Source organism: Natator depressus, chromosome 7, assembly GCF_965152275.1.
Source record: "Natator depressus isolate rNatDep1 chromosome 7, rNatDep2.hap1, whole genome shotgun sequence".
Taxonomy (NCBI): Eukaryota; Metazoa; Chordata; order Testudines; family Cheloniidae; genus Natator; species Natator depressus.
The window spans coordinates 92,970,951-92,994,795 of record NC_134240.1 but is presented as its reverse complement, the minus strand read 5'-3'; the positions used below and the strand labels follow the sequence as shown (position 1 = coordinate 92,994,795).

The following is a 23,845-nucleotide window of genomic DNA, read 5'->3' as shown; positions in this document are numbered from 1 at the left end:
CTAATAAATGGGGTTCCCTCTCGTCACTGCAAGAGGATACCATGACATCTGGAAGGAAGGTCCCAACTATGGGATTATTTCCCTTTGCTCCAGCTTGATGTTTGACTTCCCTGAGATGTTCATTCTCCAACAGCACCAAGGCTTTCACACCAGGGGTGGGACTGCTCTACTGTGTCCGTGAAAGTCTCATCTATGTACCTCTAGCTCCCTTAGCTCCTCCAGTTCAACTATTCTGGTCTCAAGAGCCCCTACTCTGTCTCTGAGGGGCATGAGTTTCTTGCTCCAAAGGAATACATATGCCACCTGCCCACAAGACAGCTAATCTTACATGCTGCATCCAGTGCAAAAACTGGATAGCCCCCACTCTGCTGCTGGACTTCTGCCTGCATTATTTTTACTCTTGCAGGGGTTTGGTTTTGTTAATTGTTTTTGGGGGGCATTATTGGCCTAAAGTCAGAGTCTGTCTGTTAGGTGTACATGGCTCTCATGGTCTCTGTCATGCTCCCTCTCAAAACTACCATGTTTGCTGCTGCTGTTCGTTAGCTTCTCTGGTTGCTTAGGAGCTGGTTTTTAAACTCCTGTTCTCCCTGAATTAGCCATGCCCCCTTGTCAAGGGAGTAGGGATCCAAGGATAGGAAGCTAGAACCTCATTAGTAAACCCTCAGTCTAGCTAGCAGGCTGCTTGGCTCAGCACTCAGCCCCTAAAAGAGACCACACTGTAAACTTCAATCAAGCAGGCACACAGCAAGCACGCACACAACAAACAGACAAAAATTCTGTTCTGCCTTCTTCTCGCTAAACATCAGTATATATTTTAGTTGCAAATACATATTACCTGGACTCCATAAGTATAGTATCAGGGTTATTCCCACAGTTCTGGACATCCCTATAACAAACTAGTCCCTTGGACTGAACTCCATTCCAGGACTCTCTAGTAGCTTCTGTCCTTTGAAGACAGCAACTCATTAAATGACAAATCATATTTCTATCAAACTTCCCCAAAATCCCTTAAACTTTTTCTCTCCACCCTGCCCTTTAGTATCTAGAAAGCTCTTTTGCTTTAAACACACACACAAAGAGTTAAGTGCTTGTGAGTAGGTCTTCATAATGGAAATAATGCATCAGCATTAAAATGGTTCTGGTGATATCTACTGCTCTATTTTATAAGCATTGTAAATTTACATGGTGCCTTAAACTGGGTAAGATATTCTTTTCCTCAAAGGCCATCAACGTGGGATGAAGTTGAGTCCCTCTTTTCTCAATTGTATGCAAGCAATCAGTCCAATGAGAAACTTAATCCATCCCCCATATCAAACCAACTTTAGTAGAAGTTTAGGGATCCATGGTGGATCACGCTACATTCAGGATTTTCTTATAAAGGTGTTTACAATAAGAATTATGCAGTATATTTAACCCTTAGTGAAATATAATTTGGCATATTGTTAGATAAACTGACAAGTCTAAATAAAACTGCACTTTTTAGTTCACATTCATTATTGTACGTGTGTCTCCTGTGTTCTAGAGGCAATAAACTTTTTGAAAATGCATGCACAAATAGCAGAATAGCTGCAAACATGCCAAATATCCATCAAATACTCTTTAGTGGTTTGAAGATAAATGGAGGAAACTTCCCCTAGATTAAGCAAATGCATTTTGTGGTTTATACTGCATAAGCACTATGCTGCTTTTGGATTTTTAAACCAAAATACAAGTACCACTTAGCCAAACCTGATTCATATCCTTGCTGATGAGAGAAATGTATTCTTAAATCTTGTCTTTTAGGCCCTTTAATGTGTTGGAGCGCAAAGCAAACGCCCATGCTGTTGTAGATTGTGACCATGCAAGAAAGGAAGTTAGCGTCCGTACTGGAGGAGTAACTGATAAAACATCAAGAAAGACTTACACGTTTGATATGGTAACTGTTCTTTGAGTCACTGACTTCTAGATTTCTAAATAATCAGTCATGGAATTGAAATATGTGCTAACCTCAACTGGTGAAACACATCAGAGTGTAGCTAAATGTGATCTACTGACTTTGCCTCAACAGGTCTTCGGAGCTCAAGCAAAACAAATTGAGGTGTACCGGAATGTTGTCTGTCCTATTTTGGATGAAGTTATTATGGGATACAACTGTACCGTGTTTGCGTAAGTGCCCCAAACTACTTTCTTAACATGTAACTTCAGTTTCAAGTATATACTTTTAATCTTCAAATTCTGCCACACAGTTATGGCCAAACTGGTACAGGAAAAACCTTCACAATGGAAGGGGAGAGATCACCTAATGAAGAATATACATGGGAAGAGGTAAATCTGACCTCCTATTAAAACCTCGTTAGCTGAATTGTAATTCAATGAGAGTATATTGTAGAAGACTTAGCTGTAGCTAATGAAAATTTGGTTGGAATTGGTCTTTTGCAAATACTCTAAAGCTCTCATTTCACACTCACCTACTCTAACATTAAGAGTTTACCATTAACCATCTTTTTTTAAAATTATAAATATTCTCTTAGGTTTGAAACAAAATCAGGTTTATCTATCTGCAAGCTCTGAAAATTATCCTATGAAAAATGGTCTATTTGTGTCAGACTCTAATCTTTAAAACAAGTTATGTTGATTTCCCTAAACTTAATTCTCCTCTTTATTCTCACCGTCTCTTTGGTGTTTTCTTGGCACTGGTATTTAATAAACTCATCTGTGCTTTAATTATAGGATCCACTAGCTGGTATAATCCCCCGTACACTGCATCAAATATTTGAAAAACTTTCAGACAATGGTACGGAATTTTCTGTGAAAGTCTCCCTGTTGGAAATCTACAACGAGGAGCTTTTTGATCTTTTGAATCCCTCTTCTGATGTAGGGGAGAGACTGCAAATGTTTGATGATCCCCGTAACAAGGTACAAATCTGAATTCTAAAACTTAAGTGGGGCTCTTGGAATGACTGACTAAAGATGTGTAACATAAAATCCCGTCTTGACAGAGGGGTGTGATTATCAAAGGATTGGAAGAAATAACTGTGCACAACAAGGATGAAGTGTATCAGATTTTGGAAAGAGGAGCAGCGAAAAGAACAACTGCAGCTACTTACATGAATGCATACTCTAGGTACAAAACTTTCCTCTTATAAGATTTAATATTTTTGATGTAACAAACCTGGTGTGACCAAAACAGTCAAAGATTTTGAAATTACACTGAACCCTGCTTGAGCTTGTGGTCCCCATATTAGTTTAGGCTCTCAAGATTAGGGCTCTACAGTGGTTTTGTAAGTCACGCCTCTATCACCCTGCAAAATTTGGAGAGTATACAGCACAACACAGGCACACCTGGAAGCATTCTGCTTTTGGAAGACACAGGCAGACAAAATGCCTGCGGGGTCATATACCTGGAAGCAGCTCTTTTTGAGGGGCTGTTTCTAGATGAGGCCTCCTCACTCACTCATGATGTCCAGAGATGCAAGATATTCTGATCTTGTTTGGCTCCTGCTACTTTGTAAGAATATCAATCTGCTCTAAGTCAGATAAGGGCATTGGGATCATTACTTTATATCTAAATTTCCCATAGTTCCAATTGGTTGTAGGAGTATAATTTTTGTTCTGCTTGTGTGTTTCTATGTATTGTGAAATCTACATGTTCTCAGTCAGAAGCATCTGCATATTTGTGGTGCATCCAGTGTTTATTGCATATCCCTTACCAATGTCACACTGGTGGTGAGACTTGTAAATGGGATACTGTCAAGCTAAAGTGAGCTGTAGCTCATGAAAGCTTATGCTCAAATAAATTTGTTAGTCTCTACGGTGCCACAAGTACTCCTTTTTGTCAAGCTAAAAATAAGTCCTAAGCTCTACTAATGTCTTAGCTAAAAACTGAATTTTAAATTTTTATTCCTGAATACTGCTTGCTTGTATTTACATAGCTTGGACAATAAAAATATTTTTCAGATTCTCCTGTACCGTACCTGTGTGTACCTAGTGCATTGGTTACAAACACAACAGGGCATGTTCATTTTCTTTTTTTAAAGGTTTTATAAGTTGAGTGTGTAAAAATATTTGTAGAGTTTATTGCTTTTATGTCTTAAATTTTTTTCCTGAAACCTAAACATTGGGCTGAATTTTCTGATACTGCCCCTTCTATGTTTTAGTATATGAGTGCTTTTCAGAGGTTCTTATTTGTAAAGTGCCTATTTAGAAGCGTACTTTGTAAAATAAGATGATGTATTAGAAAAGTGCCCATCTATTTTAAAAAAAAAAAAAAAATCAAAGGGCCAAACTTATCCCTGGTACAAGTCCACTGACATCAGTAGCACTTTATCGGTGATTGTCTTGCAAAAAGAACAGTTGGTTTTATTGGGATGTCTGTTTTAAACTGACCGACTTATTTTGCAGTCGTTCACACTCTGTGTTTTCAGTCACCATACACATGAAAGAAACTACAATAGATGGAGAAGAGCTTGTTAAAATTGGGAAACTAAACTTGGTAAGTATCTGCATTAAACTCCAGAGTTCTATGAAGGTGACAATCGTAGAATAACAAACTAGAAGAAGAAAGTTTTGCCTCATTGTCTCATCTGAACAGCTGACATTAATTCATAGGAGAGGTGCTTAGGCTATGTCTACGCTGCACTTTTGTTGTTAATACTTTTGTCAGTCAGAGGTCGGGGGGGGGGGGGGAGGCGTAAAACAACCCCTGACCAACAAAAGTTTTAATGACAAAAAGCGCCAATGTAGATAGTGCTTTCAGTGGGGGATGGTCTACTGCCCCTTGTTGAGGGTGGTTTTATTTTGCTGGCAGGATAGCTCTCTCCTGCCTGCAAAGAGCAGCTACACTGCGTACCTTATAGCAGCATTGCTGTAGTAGCACAGCTGTTCCATTGCAAGGTATGCAGTCTAGACATAGCCTTAAATGCTTTTGAAAATCCTACTAGGTGTGTCTGTACCTTCTTAAAAATCTGGCCCTATGTTGTTAGACCATGCATTTTTGTGTCCTGCATAAATAAGTGGTGGGTGTGACTGATTAGTATATGTCTGCATGTAGCAATACCAAATTCAGTTTGTTTTGTGAATGCTATTTTGACTGTAAATATCTGTGCCTTCATCTTGGACTGGTATTCCAGGACGTGTCAGGAGAAATACTTGCACCCAGCAGAGGACTAACAATAGAGAGCAATCTGGAGTCATTAATCTGGATGGTCTTCTATTCAAATGGAAGCACTATAGGATAACTCTGCTGTCTGTAGCCTAGGGGAACCAGGTTTACCAGATTGGATTGCATGGGCCTGTAACCAAGCAACAGATTGAGGTGTATTTCATAGAATTAAAAAAACAGGTTACGTGATTAAATTTATAGGCAAAATTTATAATACAAATTTACAATACAAACAAGAGGAAGTTGTTTTGTTTTGGGGGGGTTTTTTGTTTGTTTTTTGTTTGTGTTTTTAATACACTGCACAATTAACCTGTGAAACTCACTGCTGTGGGATGTTGTGGTTGCCAAAAGTAACTGGGTTCATGAATTATCCAATTCTTTTTTTGGAGGATGGGTCCAACAAGGGCTATTAGCTAAGATGGTCAGGGGCACAACCCCATACTTGGGGTGATCCTAAACCTGTGATTATCAGAAGCCAGGAGTGGGAAATGGGGTGGATCACTCCATAAATTCCCTATTCATAATTGCCACCCTAAAGGCCTGGTACAGGCCACTGGTGGAGAAAGATGGACTATTGGTCTGACCCAGTATGGCAGCTCTTACGTTTTTATGAAGCCATTGAGCAGAATATACAATAAACACTCCTAAGTCTTAGGAAAGCTAGGTTGTATGCATGGTGGCATATTAATATTTTGGGAATCATTCTTTATCTTCAGCTTTATAAGATAGGAGTTGTCTGCCTTTTGCACTCTGATGGCAGTAAGTTACAGATTTCATTTTTTTTTCTCCTTTCAGGTTGATCTTGCAGGAAGTGAAAACATTGGTCGTTCTGGAGCAGTTGACAAAAGAGCTCGTGAAGCTGGAAATATCAATCAGTCTCTGCTTACTCTGGGGAGAGTTATTACTGCTCTTGTAGAAAGAGCCCCACATATTCCATACAGGGAATCTAAACTCACTAGAATCCTGCAAGATTCTCTTGGAGGACGTACAAAAACATCTATAATTGCCACAGTTTCTCCTGCATCTGTAAATCTTGAGGTAAAGACTTGCAAGCTGATCCATCCTACATTGTCGTTAGTGGGACACTTATTCCAGCAGTCTGAAAATTATACAGAAGTTCAGATAAAGTACTAAAATCTTAAACCTTCATCTAGAGGTCATGTGTCTGTCTTTGTACTTTTATACAGGAAACTTTGAGCACTCTAGAATATGCACATAGAGCAAAGAATATCATGAATAAGCCTGAAGTTAACCAGAAGCTGACAAAAAGAGCTCTCATTAAGGTAACTGTCCAGTATGCTTTCACAAATTGAAGGCTAGTTAAATTTATTTCTGTCAGGTCAGCCAAATTGCTGAGAATTAGCATGGTTACCATTTCATCCTGTCCTGTAGGCACCTCTTTAATGATGAGTGGGGTGTTCAGTCTTAAGGATTGAATCTCCCTACTGATTCAGTTTTTGGCCCTTTTGCTGAAATTGCCAATCAGAGTACTGGTTACAGCTTTTGATGTGGACACCTGTTCACAAGGAGACTTAGACAGCTGAACTATCAGATGGTAGCAACTAAAATCTGGCAAAATATTAACACAATAGATGCCTCAGCTCAGACACAAGCATCCCAGTGTCTCATATGGTAGATAAGTCAGTACGGTTTGACAAATAACACAGCATGTCAGATAAAACTGACCCTTAGGAAGGGAACTTTATAGGTGATTATTTTAAGATGTTAGACACTGCCTAGTTAAATTTTACTGTTGAGCACTGTCGCTTTACACCCAATCAAATGTATTTAATGAGAAGTTCTGCAATGCTGTAACTGCTTTCAAGATGTGAAACTAAAAGTATTAACACTTAAATTTTATAAGAAAGGTAAAATAATGTTTTTTCTTAAGAGCATGTGTAAAACATCTTACAGCGTTACAGCCACCTGCTAACTCGAAATCAAAGTAGAGATGTAATTTATCAAACTGGAATCTTCGGTCTTTTACAGATCATTTTTATTACAGGAATATACAGAGGAAATTGAACGCCTGAAACGAGATCTTGCTGTTGCACGAGAGAAAAATGGAATCTACATTTCTGCTGAAAACTATGAGTGAGTCCTTGACTATTGCAAAACCCGGTGTGTCAAGCATAGCAACCACATCCTCAAATGTAACATAATTTATAGGAGCATTTGTACCTGTAAGAACTGCACCTAGTACAAAGTCAGTCTCTCTAAACCAGTAGTCTCCCAAACTTTTCAGGGTTGCAACCCCACCCCCGCTTACCCCTGTCTGTGCCCCGAGGGTGGGGGTGGGGCTGGGAGCACAGCCAAGGCTGGGGCCGGGAGCAGAGCAGAGCCGCAGCTGGGCCACATTGGAGGCTAGCAGCCAGGCCCATGGCCGGATGTGGCTCTGCTCCCAGCCTCGGCTTCAGGAATGGAGCTGCGGCTGGGGGCAGGTGTGGAGCTGAGGCTAGGGGCAGGTGTGGAGATGGGGGGTGGGGCCAGGAGCCAGGGCTGTGGCTGGGTGGTGCTTCCTCCTCACCCCCCATAGAGGCTGGCCCAGGCCCTCAAACGTTTCTCTGCACCCACCTACTGGGGGCATGCCTCACAGTTTGGGGACTTCTGCTCTAAACTCTTATCTGCCTCAGAATACCTGTGAGTGCATTGGTCAATAAATAATGCATCTGAAGGAAGAAACACAAGGTTCTTCATGTACATTATACTGTCTAAATCAAACTGGCATCAATCTTTGTTGCATTTGAATGAATAATACTTATTATGGATGTATTAGCAGGACTGTTGTAAGCAAGACATGAGAAGTAATTCTTCCACTCTACTCCACACTGATTAGGCCTCAGCTGGAGTATTGTGTCCAGTTCTGGGTGCCACATTTGAGGAAAGATGTGGACAAACTGGAGAAAATCCAGAGAAGAACAGCAAAAATGATTAAAGGTCTAGAAAATACGACCTATCAGGAAAGATTGAAAAAATTGGGTTTGTTTAGTCTGGAGAAGAGAAGACTGAGAGGGGACATAACAGTTTTCAAGTACATAAAAGTTGATACAAGGAAGAGGGCGAAAAATTATTCTCCTTAACATCTAAGGAGAGGACAAGAAGCAATGGGCTTAAACTGCAGCAAGGGCAGTTTAGGTCGGACATTAGGAAAAACTTCCTAATTATCAGGGTGGTTAAGCACTAGAATAAATCCCCTAGGAACATTGTGTAATCTCTCTCATTGGAGATTTTTAAAAGCAGATTAGACAAACAGCTGTCATGGATGGTCTTAATACTTAGCCCTGCCATGAGTGCAGGGGACTGGACTAGATGCCCTCTCGAGGTTCCTTCCAGTGGTATGATTCTAAAGTTTATATGGAAACTAGGACAAAAGTACCATTAAAATAACCATGCAGCATGAGAAGCATTAGGTAACTATTAAATCAATCATGTTACACTTATTGTTTTAGAGCTCTTAATGGAAAAGTGACAGTTCAAGAGGAACAAATTGCAGAGTATATTGATAAAATTAGTGCCATGGAGGAAGAAGTGAAAAGAGTAAGTGAAGTCTTTTAACAATACTTGTCTGCAAACAAGAAGTTGGGGGGGACAACTGGATCAAAGGGAGGAGCTTGATGTTGTGATATTTTTAGAAACTCCAAACCTATCACTGTGAGTTTACATCTTGTAAATCTAAATTTTTCTGATGATGATTGTAGTTCTTGCATAACTGAATATGTTCAATCAGAAAAGAACAAAGGTAGAGCTGTCTGAAGCTCAGGATATCTTGTTTGCAAGAAATTGAGATTTCAAAACTTGGTTTCCAATTTGGATCTAAACCAGTTTTTTGCTATAATTTTGACAAACCGGAAATCCAGGGGGGAAATTATTTCAAAAGCAAATGCATGGTGTTTCTGAAACAGAATAGCCTAGTAGTTGCTGAATGAAATTGACATTCTTGTCAGCTTTGCCACTGCCAAGGAGCTCCCAGGGCTGCTCTGGAGCACATATCCTGGCAGCCTATCCCAGGACCTCCAGGCTCCTAACTGAATGTTTTGTAGCCTGGAAGTTCTGAGAACCCCAGTCAAGTCAGATTTCTTATGGCTCCCTGGTGTGTAGCTGGGATCCTAGATTCTGGAAGCCCTGGCAATGTGGGGTTGCCCTATAGCTGTGGTCCCTTGAAGCCCAGGTGAGTTGGAAGGGAACCAGACAAGTTTCCTAAAGAAAACCTGCCTGGCCAACAGGGTTCTGATGGAGCACTGTCTGAGATTCAACAAAAGTTCATCTAACTAGTCTCAATTTTGCAATACACTTTGGTTTCAGCAAACTGGCATTTTGTGACCAGCTCTAAACAAAGGCTGTTTGTATACCAATGGTACTTTAGAGAGCTTAGTCAGAGTGTGCTTAGTCAGTGTGTGAGGCTGAAGCTAAACTTCAAACCTCCTAATCAAAAATAATTATTTGAAAGGGAAACCCAGTGCCTAACTTCTTAGTAAGAGTGGCTTTTCACTTTGGTAACTTATAACAGCATAATGCAATATTACACTTGGTTCTTAAGCTTGCCTTAGCTTAAAATTGCTCTGATGGATTTTCAACAAAAAATTGGACTCTTAAAATGTTCTTTTCTGGATGGATTAGCATTTACTTTTCAGCGTTTGTGTGAGAAAAGGTGACTTTTCATTGCACGTGTACAATAGGCTATATCTGAGAATAAGAAACATTATTTTCCAAGATTTGGAACTACAAAGCTATCAAATGTTGATGTTACAAGTCTTGCCTTTAGCTAAATTAAGTAATATTAATTGAATCTTTTTCCTCCAGGTATTTGGTTAGGCTGATTTTAATGGGAGAACCTTAAGTGGATGTAATTATTCTGCAGAACTTTTTCCTTGTGATTAATCATGTTTTCTTGTTTTGGAGAAAAGTGTCATTGGTACTTGTTTTGAGACATATTCAAGTTTGGTGTACAAGGTCTCAAATATCAAACATACTGCTTAGAACTGAGACTGCATTTGTAATTGACCAGTCATCTGATAATTTGGCATAAGTCACATTGTTGGGGGAGAAGATATTCTTCCTAATGAATATATGATTTGGAAGTATGACTAAATTGCTCTTCAGATTTCTGAAAAGCAATATCTCCTCATTAACTGCATTATTTCAATTGCACTTTAGGTCACTGAGCTGTTCATGGCTAATAAAAATGAACTTGAACAATGCAAAACGGATCTGCAGATCAGGGCAAGAGAACTGGAAGACACTCAGAAAAACTTGCAAGAAACCAAGATTCATCTTGAGGAGGAGGAATATGTGGCTTCAGCGTTGGAGAACACTGAAGAAAAGCTGCATGGCACTGCTAGCAAGGTTATTGCATTTCTGATAACTAATTGGAGGTGTAACTTCCCATACTCTCTAAGCAATTCTATCGATAATATGCTTAATTTTTAAGGGAATGACTTGTGAAAACTGTACTGGTACAGTATCTTGCAAGCTGATCTTAAAACTGAAGACTGGAACAGACTTATGAACTGACCCACTCCACAGTGATGGGGAGGGGACATCACTTGAGATGGCAAGTTTGTTTGTGACAGTTTGATGGTTGACTATTCACTAACCAGCATGCTGCCTTCCTCAAAGTCATCCTGCCCTAAAATCTCTGAGCTCCAGTGTTGTCCAGTCTGCATCACCCCAGAGTGCAGTGAACCAGCAAATGCTTATTCTACATGGCAACTTGAGAGATGACTTCCAGCCCCAAATGGGATAAACTGTCCCGTAAAACTATGGGGGAGAACTAGGGTGCAAACACTTACTTCATAGAGGAGGTCTGCAGTAAAGTCCTATAACCTGTTGTACTAACTGAGTGAACTGCTCACCAGTGTTACATGCCACTGTTACACTTTGGGGCATATTGATAACTTTATGCTTAGTACTGCTCTTAATTCTTACAGCAGTGACTTGCTGTAGAAAACTTTGCTTTTTCTTCAAAGTGATAATTCCTGTATCTATATTTACCCAGCATAACTCTTCTTTACCAATATTCCTGTTGAGTTCTTTCTTGTAACAAATGGAGATGGTTTATTTGCATTGGCTACTCCTGTGGGAATTCTGCACCACTGCACATGCACAGAATTTATGTCCCACCCAGACTTCTTTGCTTCCCTGCAGAAAAATGACTTTCTGATGGGGAAGCAAAGGGAAGCCACAAGATTGGTCATGCAACCCTCCCAGCAGTATGTTTTGGGTGCCCAGGGCAGCTGGCAGAGAGGTAAATGACTGTGGGGCAGGGGATGGGACTGGGGAAGACCCGGCTAGTTGCTCCTACCCTGCGCCAGACTCAGCTGCTAGTCCTGGCATCCGGAGATGAGTCAAACCCACCCCCAGATTTCTCCCCCAGCTTCAGGAAGCTCTGCAAACTCGCCTGTTCTGCTTCCTGCACCCATCACACCTCAGCTTCAGGGGGAGGGATCCCTGTACAGGGAGCTGCTCCCCCATCAGCCCAACCCCCATGCATCCAGATGCCCACATACTCAGACCCTCCTGCTGAGCCTCACCCCCTACCCCCCGATGAGCCCCACTCCCCCTGCACCTGGACCGCCCTGATGAGCCACCCGCATTTGGATCCCCACCCCACTGAGCCCCAACCAGCTGCACCTGTATCCCCACCGAGCCCCACTCCCACAGCATCTAGACTCCACCCTGATGATCCCCAACCACCTTTACCTGGACTCCCCTGCTGAGTCTCATTACCGTTACACCCAAACCCCCCAACAAGTCCCTGTGCATCCAGATCCCCCACTGAGTTGCCCACATCCAGATTGCCACACACAGAGCCCTCTCAACCCACACCTGGATCCCCCCACACTATGCTCCTCCACACTTGGATCCTGCCTTGCTGAGCCTTCCTGCCCACACTTGCTGCACCTGGCACAGAGAGGCAGGGCCCTGGGGTGTTTCTGGGGCAGGTCTGGTCCTTGCTCTGTGTCAGGGTTGGGTGCAGCCTCACCACTGAGTTCATGTCCGGGAGGGGGAAGCTGCACAGTGATCTCCCACCTCTGTGCAGCCAGTGGCCTGTGCTCCCCGATGCCATGGTGGAGCCTCCACATTTATTTGACGAATAAAATTTGCAGAATTTTAAAATATTATGCGCAGAATTTGGTTTTTTTGGTGCCGAATTTTTACGTTTTTGGCGCAGAATGCCCTCGGGAGTAATTGGCAGGCAAAATACATTGTCAAATTCTATATTATTCACTGCAAAAGTAGTGGGAAACCACCTAAATGTCAGAGTCCTAGTCATCCATGTATTTACACTTCAGAGAGGGGATGCCACCATGCTCCTTCACTTCCTATTGTCCTATTTTGGGGACATTGATTGCTGGGATGTTAACGCCTTGGTGTGTCTCTTCTCAAAGTTGGTAAGAGTAAACAATGTCTTGTGTGCAATTTTCTGAATGCCTAAGCACCTGATCGTAATTTATACAAGGATTAAGAAATTAACTGTAGTGATATACTAAGCATATTAATGTAAACTCTTGGCTTCCCTTCTCTAGGGATGCAACTCCTACTTTAAACAATATGTTTAAGTTTTCGTCATCTAAGTTAAACAAAGACTATAGTACACCCTTTGGTTATGTTTTGAGGCTGAAGGTGGTTCATCTGAAGATTGACAGTGTAACTTTTTTTTTTTTTTTTTTAGTTGCTTAGTACGGTTGAAGAAACAACAAAAGATGTGTCTGGTCTCCATGCAAAACTAGATCGTAAAAAAGTAGTTGATCAACACAATGCAGAAGTCCAGCAGAGATTTGCAGGACAAATGAATGCTCTGTTTAGCAAAATACAAGATTCTGTTAATGAGAACAGTTTGAAACAGCAACAAATGATAGAATCTTACACTAATTTAGTTGGTAAGTGTAACAAATTTATATCAGTCTATCTTCTGACTGCTAACATGAACTCTGTGCAGCAGAAATACCAAAGATTTTCCTAAAATTGATATGGCATGACATAAGGACCAGGCTTTACCTAAAATACTAGAGCTGAATTTTGTCACACCAATGGTAGTCCAAGTTGAGCAGTCATACCCATATAGTAAAGGTTATGCCCAAACGTCCGCTTCAGTTTGCTCTGTTGTGGGCAGCACTTGTGACTGAGGAGAGGCACTGTTTCTGGCCAGGGCAAACTGTTCTTATCCTAGGTTTCAGAGTAGCAGCCGTGTTAGTCTGTATTCGCAAAAAGAAAAGGAGTACTTGTGGCACCTTAGAGACTAACCAATTTATTTGAGCATAAGCTTTCATGAGCTACAGCTCACTTCATCGGATGCATGCAGTGGAAAATACAGTGGGGAGATTTTATATACACAGAGAACATGAAACAATGGGTGTTACCATACACACTGTAATGAGAGTGATCAGGTAGGGTGAGCTCTTACCAGCAGGAGAGAGGGAAAAAAAAAACCTTTTGTAGTGATGATCAAGGTGGGCCATTTCCAGCAGTTGACAAGAACGTGTGAGGAACAGTGGCGGGGGGAATAAACATGGGGAAATAGTTTTACTTTGTATAATGACACATCCACTCCCAGTCTTTATTCAAGCCAAATGTAATGGTGTCCAGTTTGCAAATTAATTCCAATTCAGCAGTCTCTCATTGGAGTCTGTTTTTGAAGTTTTTTTGTTGAAGAATTGCCACCTTTAGGTCTGTAATCGAGTGACCAGAGAGATTGAAGTGTTCTGCAACTGGTTTTTGAATGTTATAATTCTTGACGTCTGATTTGTGTCCATTTATTCTTTTATGTAGAGACTGTCCGATTTGGCCAATGTACATGGCAGAGGGGCATTGCTGGCACATGATGGCACGTGATCACATTGGTAGATGTGCAGGTGAACGAGCCTCTGATATTGTGGCTGATGTGATTAGGCCCTATGATGGTGTCCCCTGAATAGATATGTGGACACAGTTGGCAATGAGCTTTGTTGCAAGGATAGGTTCCTGGGTTAGTGTTTTTGTTGTTTCAGAGTAGCAGCCGTGTTAGTCTGTGTCCGCAAAAAGAAAGAGTACTTGTGGCACCTTAGAGACTAACAAATTTATTATGCGACCGCCGAGCATGCTCAAATAAATTTGTTAGTCTCTAAGGTACCACAAGTACTCCTTTTCTTTTTGTTTTTGTTGTGTGGTGTGTGGTTGCTGGTGAGTATTTGCTTCAGGTTGGGGGGCTGTCTGTAAGCAAGGACTGGCCTGTCTCCCAAGATCTGTGAGAGTGATGGGTCGTCCTACTACCACATTATTAGCGTATCCTAACATGAACCCTTATCCTCTTATGGCGTAGGACTCTTGGGGAAACTTTACAAAGTTTGTAATGTTCTGTTTACCTTTGCAGGTGACCTTCTGTCTGCCAGCTCTTCAACCACTAATGTTATTGCATCAGCTGTATCTTCATCTTTTGCCTCTGTTGTGGAAATGCTGTCTGCTGAAACTTCTTGGGTTTCTGAAAAAATACTAGAACAGGAGACTCGATCAGTAAAAAATAAAGCTGAGTTGAAGAGATTGATGGTTAGTTAATCTAGATGCTCTTGAGTTATTTTGGGAATATGGATCTTTCCTACTCTTAAAGGGCCTCCATAAACTTGGTCTAGTCAATTTAATAAAAATAACTTTCAATTCAGTAGCTGTCTCAGAGCCCTCAGTTGCATGGTTACTGAATCTATAGAGCTTTAAGTAAGATGATGGGGGCAGTCACACCTGGGTCATTGTTGCAGGCTTTTTAGAAGTAGGTTGGTATTGTCTTATATTCTGTTCACATGTTCAAGGCTATCTTCCCAAACAGAAGGTCTAGAAACTTTTTTTTCTAACGATCGTTGAGATTCTGGAGCACAATTCTACAGCAAGGGAGATTCTGGAGCAAATTTTGCAATTGCAGAACACACAGGGCCCTGAATATATTCAAATGAGTCTGAATAATCTCTTGCAGACTTGAATTGAGGAGCTGTCTGGTTTTTAATTTTTTTTCCCCACCATCCTTTCTAGGAAGAGCATAAATCTGGAATGGAAAGAGCATTAAGTAGTCTGGTACCTGTGGTAGAATTTGTATTGGGAATAAACAGCCAGTTTCAGAATAACATCAAGACCTACTCAGCTGTGGCAGAAAAGGTAAATGCATGGATATTTTGCTTTCACACAGACTTCTTGCTGTGCTCTTCTAGTTCACCTAGCTTACTGACCACTTTCTCAGTAACTCTTCCCAGGGTTCTCATCTCAGTCTCCATCTTTGATCTGGCCTTGCCCATCTGCATACTCCGCCCCATGGGTTCGTCTGTTACCTCTCTGACTTCCACATCTGCTTTTCCATTAGTGACCTCTTCGTTTGTGTGCTCATGTATTCCCCTCATCAGTACAATCTCAATTGTCCGAATGTCAAAGTTTGGCTCCTCAAGGTTTTAGATAAAAGAAAGGACCACTGCTTAAACCTCCCGCTCTCATTTATTTTGCCTGCAGTTTATCCAAAATGCTCTTCTTCATTTGTTCTGACCACATCTCCCCTATCTAGAGCATCTATACTGGCTTGCTATCTTCCTCAGTGTGTAGTTTATGTTCTAACTTTTGAAGTATTCTAGTGCATTTTGCTGTTGTCCTGCCCAAGCATCTCCTCTTTTGTCCTCATTCTACTGTGCTCTGTTTCACACCATTCCTTATGTTTAGAACAGCCTCTTGCCTAATATACCAACCTCCCTTCTTTAATTTCAAACTTCTGCAAAGCCTACCTGCAACAACTGTCCAACAACTGTACGGTTGTCCACCATACTTTATTCAGTAGTACCTTTAAACTGCAAGCTCTTCAGGGTATAGAGATTCTGTATAGGTATAACCAGTGTATGGTCATAGCACTGGGTTTATGAAAACTTCCACTTTAACTACCGTAATTCATGGCTTCCTTATCTAACCTTCATGTAATTTATTTCCCTCTAAAGATGGAAGGACATAAAGAGGAAACAAACACCTTCTTTACAAAACACTGTCTCGCTCTGAATAAATTACAGGAAGATATAACCAGTGTTCTGGCTCAACTTCAGAATGACTGTGAGAGTTTAAAGGAAGAAGCAGAGCTGGCAAAGCTGGCACTTACAGAGGTATCACCCTTTTTCTTAGAACAAGAAGATGGAATTAAGCATTTTGTACCTAGCGTTTTTCACCTGGCTTGACTTAAACTCATCTGTAGTAGATCTTCATACTTGGTTCATCAGTCAGTACTAGGACCATTGTTTCCCATTCATTTAATTTGCTTGTCCTATTTCTGTTAATCAGCCTCAATTGTGATGCTTTCTCTAGCTTTGTGGGGGAGGTGGAAATATCACGTCTGCTCCTGGAGTGACCTATAGCTGTTGCTAAACTGTTGCTCACAACACACTCCAAAATCTAAGTGAATCCGTTGCTTACATCTTTCCTGAGCACAACTGGTGGTTGTGGCTTTAAAATATATTCTACTTTTTGGTGTGCTATATAATACCTTCCATAAGAAGTCTATTGCATTTAATTTATTAATGTTGAAAGTGCTAATGGCTTTGAGGCAGGTAACACCCCGTCCAGTGTATAACTCTGCATTTTTCTTAATAGGGCACAACCCAACTCATGGCTTCTCTTCAAAGCCAGCTGAATTTGTTGGTTCAGGAAACTCAGCAGAATTTAAGTGGTGTATCTAAAAAGGGTGGAAACCTGAAGACCACTATTGCTGTTGCCCAGGAAAATGTCCATCTGTAAGAAATATATTGTTTTTCATATACTTACAACATTGTCTTACATAGATTACCACGAATGTAGATTACCGTGCAGTACATTCTTTTGGACAAGTCCTACCTGTTAGAGGTGGGTCCTGCCACAAAATTCAGATCCTGATTCAGATTTCCCCAACATATGAGGATATTTGGACCTAACTTCTGCTCAAAGTTGAGACTTTTATGCATCTTGCAATCAAGAGGTTCCATTTTTTTCAGGAACTATACATTTGTGAGTGGTCATCAGATATGTCTGGGCATGGCTCCCTGATTACTGCTGCATGCTTACACTCAGTTCTGCACGCAAATTAGTTTATATGAGTAGTAAATTAATCTATCACTTGAAATAAGAGCTCACTGAATGAACTAGTGGCTAGTGACTTGTAGGGGCCCAACTTGAGACCCTTGGAAAAGATCTGATTTTCCTAGGGAGAGTGCTTGGTACCTTCTGAAAACTGAGGTCCTTATAAGACTTGTCAAGTGGACACCCACAGTCCTTAGTCACTTTCGAAAATCTTGGCCAAAATGAATGTAATAACTTATTAAATCTCGCAGTAATACTAGATCAGAGGTCTCCAACCTTTTTACGCTCAGGATCTACCTTGCCCCTTCCCCAAGGCCCCGTCCCGCTCACTCCATTCCCCCCTGCCCCATCACTCACTTTCCTACACCCTCACTCACTTTCACGGGTTGGGTGCAGGCTCTGGGCTGGGGCTGAGGGGTGCGCAGTGTGGGACAGGGCTCTGGGCTGAGCCTGGGGCAGGGGGTTAGGGTGCAGGAGGGGGTGAGGGGTGCAAGCTCTGGGAGGGGCTCAGTGCTGGGGCAGAATGTTTGGGGTGCAGGGGGGTTCAGGGCTGGGGCTTGGGGTGCACAAGGGGGTATGGAGTGCTGGCTCTGGGAGGGGGCTCAGGGCTGGAGCTTGGCATGCAGGAGGGGATATGGGGTGCGGCCTCCCGCCAGGCAGCTCTTACCTCCAGGGGCTACCGGTCGGCGGCACAATGTGGCTGCCACTAAGGCAGGCTCCCTGCCTACCCCGGCCCCACGCTGCTCCCAGAAGGGGCCAACGAGCCCCTGTGGCTCCTGGAAGGGGGCAGGGGCACGTGGTTCTGTGCACTGCCCCCGCAGCTCCCTTTGGCCACAGCTCCCCGTTCCTGGCCAATGAGAGCTGCGGTGGCGGTGCTTGCAGGCAGGAGCAGCGGATGGATGGAGACCATAGGGCTGCACTGGCCACTTCCAGGAGTGGCGTGGGGCCAGGGCAGGCAGGGAGCCTGCCTTAGCGGCAGCCCCACTACACCACCAGAGATCACAATTGACTGGCAGATCCTCTAGGACTGACCGGTTGGTGACCACTGCACTAGATTGTGGTTAGGGAAAACTTTACTGCATAAATAGCTTAAATAGAAAGCATTCCAGTGTCATCTTATTATAATAAGACTGGATCTGGTTTACTTTGAAATTAGACTGTCACTGCTGCTGTTGTCAAATCATATTAAATGCATAATGTTTTTAAATCTGCATTTCCAAATCCTCTGATCTATATTATGAATCTGTTGTTCGTGCAGGCAAACTACAGACCTAGTCAGTTGTACAACTTCCCACCACAACAAATACATTGCATCTTTGGATAACTTCTCACGAGAGATCAGGAAGCTAAACAGGGAAGATAAAAAGTTGCTGAAGGAGTCCACTGAATGCTGCGAACAACTTCGCAGAACTCTCACCACAGTGTGTCAGGAGACAAATGAATGGGTTGAATCTGCAAATACTAAGATTGACTGCCTTACTGATCAACAGATATCTTCCTTCAGCAGTGAGCTGGAACAACTTCAGTGTTTACAGAAGGTAACTGATAACTTCATAGTGTAATGAAAAGTTCTCAGTGGAGAGGACCAGAAAGTAGAATATGTGTAGATACAAATCCAAAGTCATCTGTATATCATTCTACAGTACTATTGTTATGCTACAGGCCTCCTGATCAGGATAGAGGTTGGCTTGCCTCTCGTTTCCTGTAATATCAAGTACCCAATCTTTTGATACATGATATTAACCACCTAAGTTCCCTCTAAGCTGCGCAGTCATGCAGCTGCTTATTAAGCAGTGCTCAGGGCAGTGACAGGGAGAGATGCTTCTCCCCAAACCCTGGACCTGCCAGTGGGAGGGTTTGCATAGTGATCAAGTATAGAATATGGCTTTCAAGTGGTAGCTAACCTTTTAATTATCATTGTTAGATTTGGCATCAGTCAGTGGGGAAAATGTTCCCCTTCAGGGTTACTGCTATTTCTGGTCCTTTATTTTTCTTCCTTCCCCATTCTGTTTTTTCCTTCCCTGTAACAACTCTCCCATCCATGGATTTCACTTCCAATCCTTTCCCATGCCTCTGCTAAAATAAATAGTGAGCTAGCTTAATACTGACTTTTAAAGTGTCACTAGACTTCAGAATTAACACCCCAATGAGTAAATTCACAGCTAAATGTTTCAGGCTGTCTGAAGACTCAGGAAGAAAACACTGTCTATGCATACCAGGTGTCTTCATGTCTGGAAGACTTTCTTTACAACCTTAAGGGCTAAAAATGCTTTCTAAAATGTAAACTTTCTTCCTAGCCCTTTGCAGGTGTTTTATCCTACAATTGTCCAATATGCAATTATTTGCATCTTACTTTGAAGCATTTAGTACTATTTACTGTTCGAGACTTGATCCTGAATCTGAAAAACCAGTGGTCTGATCCAGCATGGCAATGTCTGTGTTCCTATGACTAGCTATTGACATCTGTTCCCAAAGGATAGCATGTACGTTCCAAGCAATGGACTATTCTAAATACTGCTCTCAAAATGAATATAAATTAGCATGGCCAAACTCTTCAATTTGAGGTCACATTTAAGTTTAGTGACACAACCTGAAATGTAACTGATTTTGCTCCACCAGTTAGGCAAGAAACCTTAGCCTTAATTTTATTGTTAATTTGGTATTCTGTCTTTCAGAATGCAAATGAAAGCTGTAATGCATCGGTTGCTGCAGTCACAGACCAGATTAACAGACAGAAAACTGCTGAAGAGAGGTCACTGAATAGCCTCCTTGACCAGATTCAAAATGATAAGGAGATGTTCCTGGAGCAGAAACTGATACTCCATGAGGAAGCACAGTATGGATTGACTCAGGTTAATGCCTTCCTGCAGGAGGAACTTAAAGTGGATATCCCAACAGGTATTCACAGTGGGGGATGGGAAGGGGAATGATCTCACAGCAAGCCACTTGAGTACAGAATTCATAAGCTAAAACTAATGGGAGCATGAAGTGATTGATAGTCTTGGATTTTTTTTAATATGGACAAGAATGTCTTCAAAGAATGCTTCTTATATTTCATTTAATATGAAATCTGAGATGTAACTGAAGTGGAAGATGGAAGTGTTTAATAATTCCATTCATTTTTACATCAACTTCATTAAAGGGACAACTCCACAGAGAAAAGACTACTTGTATCCAGTGACTCTTGTGAGAACAGAACCTCGTGACCTGCTGCTTGAGCAATTGAGACGACAGCAACCAGAACTCATGGCTACATTAAATAGTGCAGCAAAGGTGGTAGAGCATGTGGATCAGGTAAACGTGAGATGGTATAAATATAAGGCTCCATTTTGTAACCACTCATCCAGAAGATATGGGATTGAACAGTTAGTGCAACACTTTAAAAGTGTTTCCGTTCAACTCTGTAAACACGGAGTTCTGGAAGCTTTTACATTCTGCATTGCACTCGTCTGTTACAATGTGAGTGTCCATGCAAAGCTCAGGAAATGCACAGGATGGGATAAAACCAAGTCTTATGTTTAAACAGTCTTTTTTGCTTGATAGTTGTGCATGTAAAGATTGTACCACATATTTTAGGGACATAATCAATGATTGTAAATCCCTTATGAATTTAGCCATTCATGTAAACTGGCCATTTCTGTTTTTAGGACTCATTGGAGGAAGAAGAGGTGGTGCAGGAATTTAACGAAAGTATCTTCAGTGATAAATCTTCCCTGGACACAAGTGTGTGCTGTCAAAAAAATAGTGGTATTCCCTTTTTCCAGGTAATTTCCACAAATGTTGCAGACAGATTTGGATTTGACCAGGAAGCATGGTGCCCCTTCTATAATAGGGTCAGAAGTAGTTAAATGACATGCCTTTTAATAGAACTTGTGTAACATTGTCAGTGTAGGTTTGTGACTAGACTTAGTCCTTCAGAATATCAATTTGAGACTTCATATATCTTAATTTTAAAGAAACATCCAATAAATTCCCCCCTTAAATTGATTTTTTTCATCAAACTCAGCTGAAATTAAGTTTTTCTTAAAATTGAAGCCGGCACAGGGGAACATCAACTCATGTATTTTAACATGAGACAGCGCAGCATTAGATTAGATGTAGAACATCTACCATAATGGCTTTGCAACAGATTAGTACTCCCAACTCCACTGGGGAGGGAACTGGTAAACTTTGTTTTGTTGTTTGTTTTTTATTTATTGACTAGTGTTAACCCATGGGCTCTTCTTGGTAAAGTATTCAGAGCTGCTCTAATTTCACCCATAATCCCTTTTGGATCAGGGCTTTGGAGCTGTGCTCTGGCTCCGCTCCAGCTCCAGGCAAAAACCTGCTGCTCCAGCTCCGGGCTCCGCTCCAAAGCCCTGTTTTGGATAGTTAAAGGGTGGGCTGCTTTCAAAGGCTTTGTACTGTCTAGTTATAGGATCTCTTTTAAGATGTTGAGGTCCTTGGAGGAGGGTGAGGTTTGAGAGTTGCAAAAACCTCTTAACTGACTCTAGCAAAAGAAGTATCTGGTCATGAATCACTGCAGCACTCCAGGGATTAAATACTTGCCCTGCTGAACATAACCTCTCCAATGTGACTTGGAAACTAAACAGGCAATCTTCTAGGCTGTCCATGTGGACTACTATATCAATATTTGTTTCAGTGAGGGAGATCAAATGTTCTGAGGATTTGTTTGGTGTATCCTTAAACACCTGATAGTACATGTTTGCTTCACCTTGTTTGGGCCTATATGAAACACAAAGGGTTAAACTGGTTATTCCTTGGGGAATTCTGCACCAAAAATTTAAAAATTCTGCACACAATACTTTAAAATTCTGCGTATTTTATTTGTCAAAATAACACAAATTAATCACACTACTTTCAATTATTTTGGTAATTTATTTCAAAATACTTCTCAGCAAGTATGTCTGTAACAATCCAGACAACAAAAAAGATTCAGGAAATGTTTTTTGACAAATAGATCCTTACTGGGCATATTAATACAGAACTTTTGAATAATTCATTTAAACTACAATACAGAAACATATTTCCTGCATCCCTCAGAAGCCATGCAAAAGCTTAGGGGAGTCTGGGGTAATGGAGGAGCTGAGGGGGAGGGAAGTAATTGGTGGGAAGGAGTCTGGGAGTGAACCTAGAGGGTTGTTGGGTATGGGTGGAAGAAGTGTGTTTTGTGGGGAGGGATCAGGGAGTTGGGGAGCCTTCCCAATGCAGATCCAGACTGACTCCTAGTCTCTCCCATTCAGTCGGGCATATCTGTCTCTGTCAACATGTGTCCCTGCACCACCACCACCCCCCCTCATCCCCAGGAGACCTTCCACCCCCACTCAGTCCCCCCATCCTCATGTGGCACTGCACCCTCACTCCCATTCAGCCCCAACCCCAGTCTGTCTCCCCCACTAGTCCTTTTGAACCCCAATCTGTGACCCCCAGCAGCCCTGTGTGCCCCGCTCTGTCTGTACTGCTTCACTCCCCCCCATATCCCATATCTCCTCACCTGGCCCCACAGGGAGGGCGCTGTGAGGAATGCAGCCTCTCCTCCTCCCTATCTGCTGCTGGATGCTATGGCCTGCTGCTCTCTGTTCTGGCACCACAGAAGCCCCTGGTGGACAAACAGCGTAACTTTAGTGCTTCTGCAGCACTACGGCAGTGCGCATGTTTTTTGCGGGGGACATGAATTCTGTGCGTACACAGTGACGCAGAATTCCCTCGGGAATAACTGGTAACTTATCAGAAGCCTGAAGGGTACATCTAAACTTGCATACAAGAATCAGATTTAAATCTAACTGCACAACCTTTTAGACTTTTCTTTTTGATGGAATAGTAATTGTTGGTTTGCTTTCATTAGCAATAAAAGTGTGCTGTTTATAAACTTGTCTCACTATAGCTAAGGGTGCCCTCTCATTAATTATGGTAAGAACTATCTTTAAAGAAATGACTTCCAACAAATCAGTTCTTAGGCACATACAGGAATTCCTTGAGGTATCTTCTTTTTGATCTTAAGGAGAAAATCTTAATGCCTTAGGCTCGTAAGACTCTCTTGTGTTCTAAAGAATAAATCTTAACAAATGTCTTCAGAAAATTGTCCTGTATAATTTTTTATGCTTTGAGTATTGTGTGCAGAATTATGTGGCAACCAGAAAATAGAGAGTAATGTTGCATTCTTTAGCATTGTGTGTGAAGGTGTAATACTAACTGGGTACTTTTTTAAACCCTGCAGCACAAAAAGAGTGTAAAAAAGGATAAAGAGAACAAATCTACAAGCATCTTGGAGAGGTCCAAGATGGAGGAGACAACAGAACAATCTCTTCCCAAGTCTAAGCTTCCTTTAAAAGCACTGAACTAAGATATTTAATGCAGACCATTGCATTTGTAAAACTTACCTCTGATCTTCTGTTCAGTCTGTTTTCTCAACCATTTTCAGGTGCTGTATATAGTGAGATATTGTTGCAAAATCAAATTTTCTAGGAAGTTGTCCTGCCTTTTTGTCTGAATTGTTTTTATACACTGTAACTTAGTTACATAGCATATGCTATAATTTAGTTACATGGCATTTACAGACTTTTAAAACTTCAAATTATGGCTCTGTATGTTAAATAAAGACTTTTAAAATCTAAAGCTTATAATGCTAATGAGCCTTTCTCTAGCCATTTTCCCTTTCTTACA

The 23,845-nt window shown here is 41.6% G+C and overlaps 1 protein-coding gene across 1 annotated transcript in view; it reads left to right on the top strand.

The window, feature by feature from the left end:
- KIF11 (kinesin family member 11) overlaps positions 1–23,641 on the top strand; it is a 32,646-nt gene extending 9,005 nt beyond the window's left edge. Inside the window, exons 3-23 of the mRNA XM_074959083.1 lie at positions 1,783–1,915; positions 2,048–2,145; positions 2,226–2,304; positions 2,710–2,895; positions 2,979–3,103; positions 4,381–4,471; positions 5,936–6,178; positions 6,328–6,423; positions 7,146–7,234; positions 8,590–8,677; positions 10,295–10,483; positions 12,813–13,020; positions 14,490–14,662; positions 15,137–15,259; positions 16,078–16,236; positions 16,721–16,860; positions 18,441–18,720; positions 19,858–20,080; positions 20,325–20,476; positions 20,830–20,946; positions 23,400–23,641. Of these exons, the coding sequence (XP_074815184.1) occupies positions 1,783–1,915; positions 2,048–2,145; positions 2,226–2,304; positions 2,710–2,895; positions 2,979–3,103; positions 4,381–4,471; positions 5,936–6,178; positions 6,328–6,423; positions 7,146–7,234; positions 8,590–8,677; positions 10,295–10,483; positions 12,813–13,020; positions 14,490–14,662; positions 15,137–15,259; positions 16,078–16,236; positions 16,721–16,860; positions 18,441–18,720; positions 19,858–20,080; positions 20,325–20,476; positions 20,830–20,946; positions 23,400–23,525 (3,118 nt within the window). The 3' untranslated portion in view covers positions 23,526–23,641. The remainder of the gene's footprint in view (positions 1–1,782; positions 1,916–2,047; positions 2,146–2,225; positions 2,305–2,709; positions 2,896–2,978; positions 3,104–4,380; positions 4,472–5,935; positions 6,179–6,327; positions 6,424–7,145; positions 7,235–8,589; positions 8,678–10,294; positions 10,484–12,812; positions 13,021–14,489; positions 14,663–15,136; positions 15,260–16,077; positions 16,237–16,720; positions 16,861–18,440; positions 18,721–19,857; positions 20,081–20,324; positions 20,477–20,829; positions 20,947–23,399) is intronic.
- Positions 23,642–23,845: the final 204 nt, after the last annotated feature.